The 8,678-nt window shown below is 42.0% G+C and overlaps 1 protein-coding gene across 5 annotated transcripts in view; it reads right to left on the bottom strand.

The window, feature by feature from the left end:
* The window catches only part of RALGPS2 (Ral GEF with PH domain and SH3 binding motif 2), a 183,134-nt gene that overhangs the window by 33,913 nt on the left and 140,543 nt on the right, over positions 1 to 8,678 (bottom strand). For all 5 annotated transcript variants that reach the window (XM_062192965.1, XM_062192961.1, XM_062192963.1 and 2 more), the window contains exons 9-10: positions 4,704 to 4,841; positions 1,809 to 1,899 (exon numbers count right to left, since the gene is read on the bottom strand). In XM_062192965.1, the coding sequence (XP_062048949.1) occupies positions 1,809 to 1,899; positions 4,704 to 4,841 (229 nt within the window). The remainder of the gene's footprint in view (positions 1 to 1,808; positions 1,900 to 4,703; positions 4,842 to 8,678) is intronic.

Raw genomic sequence — 8,678 nt, forward strand, 5'->3', positions numbered from 1 at the left:
TGGTGTGGAAACATAAAACACTAATATGCCATGGGGGAAAACACAGCATTCAAAGTGTTTTGAAAATTAATAAAATTTTAGGTACAGTTAAGTATCTAATACAATAAAATATCCAGAGCTGAGAAAAGCTAATTTCTAATTAGATTCTGGAATTATTTCCAGCCTTTTAATGGGACTAATTTTGTTCTGCAGAATTAAAAAATAAACTGTTAAAATCTACAGAACAATGAAACATAATCATACCCAAAGGGTAAGAAAAAAATTTTTATATAATACCTTAATAATGAAAAACAATCTAATCTCTTCCTTTGATACATTTCAAAACCATGATCTTCAATTGGAAAAATATTTGTGGAAAACACTAAATTCAATTGGAAAGCATGGGAAAAACAGACACAACAACGCTAAGCAATTTTAGAAAGATTAACAATGAAGCTAAAAGAAAAATGTGAAGCTTCAAGAGACATATGCTCTCCATTCTTTGATCTTTTTGTTGAAACAAAATGCTGAGCAGTTATGATGTAAAGCATACCACTGAAAGAAATAGTAACCTAAAAATAGCCTCTCCCTGAGAAAGACATGTGTATCAACTATTTTAAAAAATTTTCAATAAGGGACTTGTTATAATACAGAGAACATAATAAATATGGTGCTATATATAGGAGAAACATGTCTCTGACCTACAGGCAAGAAGGGTCTACTCTCAACACACAAAAACAACTGAAAATAAGATCAATGATGTATCAAAAATTATCATTAAGAAACAAGTAATTTTTCTTTATTATACTGTTTCATTAGCTTTTCCTATTAAAACATAAATTTTCATAAAAACTCAATGATTGGATATAGTTCAAACTAGAACTATCAAATATCAGCTTTCTACAACTTAAAACATTTTAGCCATAGAACACATGAAGTGTTAAATTGGCTAAATTATATCAAGCGATTAAAGACAAATCTATGTAATTACTTTTTTTTTTTTTTTTTTTTTTGGACAAGCAGGGTTAGACAGAGAGAGAGAGAGAGAGAGAAAGGTCTTCCTTCCGTTGGTTCACCCCCAAATGGCCGCCATGGCTGGCGTGCTGCACCGATCCAAAGCCAGGAGCCAGGTGCCTCCTCCTGGTCTCCCATGCGGGTGCAGGGCCCAGGCACTTGGGCCATCCTCCACTGCCTTCCCGGGCCACAGCAGAGAGCTGGACTGGAAGATGAGCAACCGGGACAGAATCTGGCGCCCCAACTGGGACTAGAACCTGGGGTGCTGGCACCGCAGGTGGAGGATTAGCCAAGTGAGCCGTGGCGCTGGCCTATGTAAGCACTTTTATCCTTGTAAATATGACACTGGATTAGGCATTTGAATGATACAATCTAAAATGTAGATGTTTAGGGGCCAACACTGTGGTGTACCACGTTAAAGCCACCGCCCGCAGTGCCAGCATCCCATATGGGTGCTAGTTCAAGTCCCAGCTGCACCACTTCCAATTCAGCTCTCTGCTATGGCCTGGGAAAGCAATAGAAGATGGCTCACATCCTTGGTCCCCTGCACCCGTGTTGGAGACCCAGAGGAAGCTTCTGGCTCCTGGCTTCAGATTGGCATAGCTCCAGCCACTGCGGCCATCTGGGGAGTGAACCAGTGGATGGAAGACCTACCTCTCTCTCTCTCTCTGCCTCTGCCTCTCTGTAACTCAACCTTTCAAATAAATAAATAAATCTTAAAAGAAAAAAAAGAATGTAGACATTTAAACAGGAGGGAATGGGAGGATGGAGGACAAGACAAAGGCATACAAACCACTTTTGAATATCCAACTTACTTGTAATTATCATCTTCCACAAACTTTTGCAGTTCTTCTATATATTGAACAGAGTTCAGATATTTTTGAACATGAGGCAACAAGGGAATATCTAGGAAAAATGTGAGCAACAATTATCTAATACGGCACACCTTAACCAGAACTTTAAAAGTTGAGAGGAATAACTTGAAGGTAAAATAAGGTCACGTGGCAACAGCATTTACATTACTTCTACAAGGAATTCGCTGAGGCATATTTTAATGTGAAATGGAAGGCTACTCAGAAAATTACAGCGGTAGGCTGTTTTGTATAGATACTTAAGAAGAAAACCCAGTTTTAACTACAAAGACTCATATTTGAGAAACTTCATAGGAAAAAAATCTGGGACTTCATTATGATATATAGTAGAATCTCAGCACAAGATGTGGAGGTATTTATTTATTTATTTTAAAAATTTATTTGACAGATAGACAGTGAGAGAGAGAGACAGAGAAAGGTCTTCCTTCCATTGGTTCACCACTCAAATGGCCGCCATGGCCGGAGCTATGCTGATCCGAAGCCAGGAACCAGGTACTTCTTCCTGGTCTCCCATGCGGGTACAGGGGCCCAAGCACTTGGGCCATCCTCCACTGCCCTCCTGGGCCACAGCAGAGAGCTGGATCGGAAGAGGAGCAACTGGGACTAGAAACCGGCGCCCATATGGGATGCTGGTGCCGCAGGTGGAGGATTAACCAAGTGAGCCACGGCACCGGCTGGTATTTATTTTCTTTTAAAGAGATCTGGCTCCCATTTACAAATGTGGTTTCTCTACCTTTTCCTATATAGATTTCCAACAAGATAAATTTAAAACTTCACCTTGGTATTAGGTTTTTGCAAAATGCAAAAAAAGAGATAAAATTTTACCACTGGGGCCTGTGCTGTGGCATAATCCTTGGGCCCCTGCACCGATGTGGAGACCCAGATGAAGCTCCTGGCTCCTGGCTTCAGATAGGCTCAGCTCTGGCCATTGCAGCCATTTGCGGAGTGAACCAGCAGACGAAGACCTCTTTCTCTCTCCCTCTCTGTCTATAAACTCCTCTCAAATAAATAAATAAAAAACCTTAAAAAAAAAACCTATAAAAAATTCTATCACCACATACACATTTGGGAAGTCTTCTTAAAATATGGGTGCATATAAATTAAGTTAGCTTTAAGAAAAATTTTAAAATAATTACATAAAGTCATTATTTTTAATAAGCTAAAAGTATATTTTAACAGCCCAACTTCATTCCCTAACAATTGAAACCATCCAAATTATTTTGAAATCCCCCTTTGCTAACCATTTGGGCTCACCTCTTGCTATACATGTCAAGGCATAAAATATACCTTGGACAAAAACTGGTTATTTACTTAATACTGAATCAGGAAAGCTAGTCTGCGGGTGAGTGCTATGGCACAGCAGGTTAAGCTGCTGCCTGGGATGCTCACAACCCATCTCTGAGTGGCAGGTAGAGTCCGGCTATTCTGCTTCCCATCCAGCTGTCTGCTAAAGCTCCTGGGAAAGCAGCAGAAGACGGCCCAAGTGCTTGAGTCCCTGCCACTCATGTGGACACCAGGATGGAGCTCCAGGCTCCTGGCTTAAATCTGGTCCAGCCCTGGCTGCTGCAGTCATGTGGGGAGTGAACCAGCACATGGAAGACCTCTCTCTCTCTCTCTCTCTCTGACTCTGCGTCTCAATGCCACTCTGCCTTTTAAATAAAATAAAACAAAAAACTAATCAAAACGCCAGCCAAACTCTTAAAAAAAAAGGTAGTCTACTGTCACTGGGATAAATGGCCTCAGTTATTTTCTTACTTGAAAAATAAGAACTATTTATGTAATAGATGAAGGCAATCAAGTGAGATGAAGATAACAGAAAGTAATTTAGTAAACTATAAAGGGCTAAACAAATGTGCAGTGGCAGTATTAAATATGTACTGTTCTTGTGCTTTGTCAGCAAAGCTGCTACAAAACAGTGCAACAGCAAAGATGAAAATGAGAAATCTTATTTTATTTTATTTGACAGGCAAAGTTAGACAGTGAGAGAGAGACAGAGAGAGAGTTATACAGTAAGAGAGACAGAGAGAAAGGTCTTCCTTCCGTTGGTTCACCCCCCCCAAATGGCTGCTATGGCCGGTGCTGCGCCGATCTGAAGCCAGGAGCCAGGTGCTTCTCCTGGTCTCCCACGTGGGTGTAGGGCCCAAGCACTTGGGCCATCCTCCACTGCCCTCCCGGGCCATAGCAGAGAGTGGACTGGAAGAGGAGCAACCGGGACAGAATCCGGCACCCCAATCGGGACTAGAACCTGGGGTGCTGGTGCCGCAGGTGGAGAATTAGCCTAGTGAGCCACGGCACCGGCTGAAAATGAGAAATTTAAATATTAAATGCTTCAATTCTTTAAAAACAAAACAGATGCTGAATAGCAAATAGTGTAATAACTATAGTAATAGTTGCGATAGAATAAAGAAACTCAGGGCCGGTGCTGTGGCATAATGGGTAAAGTCGCCACCTGCAATGCTGGCATCCCATATGGGCACCAGTTTGAGTCCTAGCTGCTCTACTTCCGATCCAGCTCTCTGCTATGACCTGGGAAAGCAGTAGAAGATGGCCCAAGGGACTTGGGTTCCTGTACACGTGTGGGAGACCTGGAAGAAGCTCCTGGCTCCTGGCCCTGGATCAGCACAGCTCCCGCCACTGCGGCTAATTGGGAAATGGACCAGCGGATTAAAGACCTCTCTCCCTCTCTCTCTGTTAACTCTGACTTTCAAGTAAACAAATAAGTCTTCAAAACAAAAACACTGATGTTTTCTGTTGTGTAAAAGGTGGTCATCAACAGGTGTGACTGAATCATGGAGCAACAGGAGGATGGCGGCTTAGCATTATGTCCCAGAAACTCACCATATTCACAGGACTGCTGTAAATCAGAAATGATCCGAAGAATGTTATTCATTAAATTTGATCTTTGCTCATTTTCTAGGATGCTGCCAGTTGATGGGTACGCTGAATCAATGTATGTTAAATCTGACAGATAGATGCCTGAAACAAAATCAGATAAATCAGTGTTTTCTTACCTGTAGTTTGGAAGAGTATGACAACATAAAGGGGGGAAAACATTCGTTTACAGATAAACGCCAATCTGTGCCATATTTAGGGTACACTGTTATTAATACCTTGAAGGCTTGTAAAACAGGACCACTGGAGGCTTAGCCTTCCATAGGGTCAAGGCCAGACACGCAAACAACATGTTCTGTGCAACCATTTTCAAGTACTGTTTGAGACTAAAGTCAGAAACTTCAGTACACATGGGACTCAATGGAAAGAAGCTGAGTTCTTGAACCAGCAATGCCTCTGACTTAGTTGCAACGAAGACAGTGTTTTAAATCTGGACATCAGTTTTCACACCTACACAATGAGTATTTTTCAAGTTGTGTTACAGCCTGAAGAAGCTAACTCAGCCAGCTCAGCCAGCGTTTTATATGCGGAAATTATTTAACATTACTTTTATACTCCTTGCCTTGACAGCTATCATTTGTGTCTTGACCAGGAAAAAACTCTCAAATCTGGTAGAATGTCTTATGTTTGAAACATCAACAAAAGTAGACTTCTGAAACAGTTCATGTGATACAAACTGAACTTTTTCTTACTCCTCCCTGCCACGTTTTCTGTATCAATGAAAATGGCACATCCCCCTAAATGATTTGGTTGAACTACTCTCAAACATGGAAGGTCACTCATTTAAAAATATTTCCTGAGGGTTTTACTATGCACACCTAAAACGTATGAGACAAGTGTAACCAGAAAGGAAAATATGTATGTTCTCTTATTACTTCACACTCACAAACTCTCAGGGTCCAAATGCAGCCAGTAGCATACCTGCTGCCTTCTATATAATCTCCACATCTTACGCTTGCTGTTTTCTTCTATCTTGAATATTTTCTAGAATTATCCTGCCCAATAAAACCTTTTAACTTATATATCCAGTTCAATGTTAACTGTGTTCTAGTTTTCACACAGTTTCTAAGAAAAGAATTTGGAACCCATCTAGCCTAACTGCCTCTGCTTATAGAAGAAACTTAAAAGCTCAGATGGTCTGAGCATGCCAACTTTCGGGAAGAGTTCAATTTCAGAGATTTTACTTGTAACACATGTTTATTTTTAAACTACATTCTATTATAGATTATCTATACTATTCAATTAGTAACTTTTATGACTTTATAATTTATTAATTTTTTTTCTATGTCTCCCAGTGAACCTACAGCTTAGGTCTCTCCTACTTCCTCCGATCTCAGAGCAAGAAGAATCTGCGTCCTCTTCCCAAATCTAGACTCTGATTTTGAATGTGACTGCTACTACCTCTTACCAAACACCTACTAGTCCCCTTACTCTCATATTTGAAAAGCAAGGCAACAACAGATGGAGAGACTGATCCGTCTGCTGGTTCACTCCCCAGATAGTTGCAACAGTCAGGTCTGAGTGAGGCTGAAGCCAGGAGTCAGGAACTCCACTGTGGTCTCTCACATGGGTTGCAGGAACCTGAGCACTTGGGTCATTTCTTCTGCCTTCCCATTGCACCAGCAGGAAGCTGGATCGGAAGCACAGTAGTGGTGACTAAAACCAGCATGCCAACATGGATATTAGCATTGAAGGAGACAGGTAACCTGCTGTGCCGAAGCCACAATGCTGGCTCCTCCTTTGTTTTTACCCAAAACATTTATCCATGCACATAGTGTTATTTTCTTATGTTTGAGCTTTTAAACTCATATTTTATGTATGTACCTGCCATTCCCATTTCCTACTTTGGTTAGTGATACTATTAATCACTTGAGTTAGAAGTCTCAACTCTCTGCTGTGGCCTGGGAAAGCAGTAGAGGATGGCCCAAGTGCACCCACGTGGGAGACCTGGAAGAAGCTCCTGGCTCCTGGCTTTGGATAGGTGCAGCTCCAGCCATTGCAGTCATCTGGGGAGTGAACGAGCAGGTGGAAAACCTCTTTCTCTTTCTGCCTCTCTAATAAATAAATAAATCATTTTTTTAAAAATTTCTTTTTTTAAAGATTTATTTATTTATTTGAAAGTCAGAGTTACTCACAGAGAGAGGAGAGGCAGAGAGAGAGAGAGAGGTCTTCCATCGGCTGGTTCACTCCCCAGTTAGCCACAATGGCCGGAGCTGCGCCGATCCAAAGCCAGGAGCTTCTTCCAGGTCTCCCATGTGGGTGCAGGGGCCCAAGGACTTGGGCCATCTTCTACAGCTTTCCCAGGCCATAGCAGAGAGCTGGATCGGAAGAGGAGCAGCCAGGACTTGAACCGGCGCCCATATGGGATGCCGGCTCTGCAGGCGGCGGCTTTACCCGCTACATCACAGCACCAGCCCCAATAAATAAATAAATTAAAAAAAAAAAAAGTTAAGGATGAATCTACTATCTCACACCATTAGTGAACAGGCATCACTGAATAGTCATGTAGTATATCTATAATGAAAGCCAGAGGTTAGAAGACGGCAGCTTAGGGGCCAGCACTGTGCCACGGCAGGTTGAGTCACTGCTAGAGGCCAGCATCCTGTATCAGAGTCCCAGTTCAAGTCCGGGCTGCTCTGCTTTCAATCCAGTTTCCTCCTACTGTGCATGGGCAGGCAGCAGAGGATGGCTCAAGTGCTAGGACCCCTGCCACCCATGTGGGAGACCAAGATAGAGCTTCTGGCTCCTGGTTTCAGCCTGGCCCAGACCCGGCTATTGTAGCCATTTGGCGAGTGAGCCAGTCGATGGATCTCTGTCTCTCCCTCTCTGTCACTTCGCCTTTTAAATGAATAAAATAAATCTTAAAAATAAAAAAAAAATTACAGCTCATCTCTCCCCGTATTTTTAATATCAGGAAATATAGGGAACATCAAAATGACTCTCTTCTTGAAAAAGTGGGCAGACCTGGAAATGCTGTCTCAATCTTTCTTGGTGTCAAGCAGGGCTAGGGAGACAGTGCAGCTCCCTTTAAATTACCCACAAAGATGCCTGCTGGGCAGAACTCCCATTTTATTATCTCTCTTGGTTTACTTATTTACATCTGCTCCTTTTTTGTTGCAAGTATTTACCTTTATAGGCCCTTGAGTGTGCAACCCCTGATAGATCTATGTACGGCACAGGAATTCAAAGAAATTCTGTGAAGGAGGTAGAAATTAAGCTCAGATTTTCAATAAAGGAGATGGCTGCATCTGTAGGGCCCACCAGAAAGAGCAACAGCGCAAGTTAAGGCAACAAGGAGGGGAAAGCCTGAGGCCTGAGGTCTTATCTAGAGGAGCATTCAGCAACCGAGGGAGAGGATGGCACAGTGCTTTGAGGTTCCATTCAAACCCCAGTTCCACTACTTAGCACTTCAGCTCCAAGTCAAGTTTCTGCTGATGCATAAGGTTGCTCTTTCTCAGCTACTGAATTACTTAACACTTTTTGATTAAAAAAGAAAACAGTATGTTTTTCCTAAACATTTACTAATTCCTCCTCTATTACCCTGTATTCATCCCAGAAGAGGGGTGGGCCAGGGGCGGATGCAGTGCTTTGTCTGAGGAGTCAGAACTCCCGCTTCTCACTCAGTGCCTGGTTGTGTCTGATTTAAAATGACAGTCCAGCAAGAGGCGCCGTTCTGTAGAACATGACGATGTGACACTGCACGATACCAGAATTTAATATTAAAAAGCATTCCGTTTCTGAAAGAATCTCACTTATTCTTGGTAATTAAACTTGACCTTAAGAAATTATATATTACAGAGTCATCTTAAGAAGTGTTACACAGTAAGGTACACTAGAGCAGAATCATGTTTCTTGTAAGCTCAGAGTCTTGTAACACAGCAAGTAGGAAGTAAAATGTTTTAAACATTCTTGTAGGCAACA

This window comes from Lepus europaeus, chromosome 5 (genome assembly GCF_033115175.1).
Source record: "Lepus europaeus isolate LE1 chromosome 5, mLepTim1.pri, whole genome shotgun sequence".
Classification (NCBI taxonomy): domain Eukaryota; kingdom Metazoa; phylum Chordata; class Mammalia; order Lagomorpha; family Leporidae; genus Lepus; species Lepus europaeus.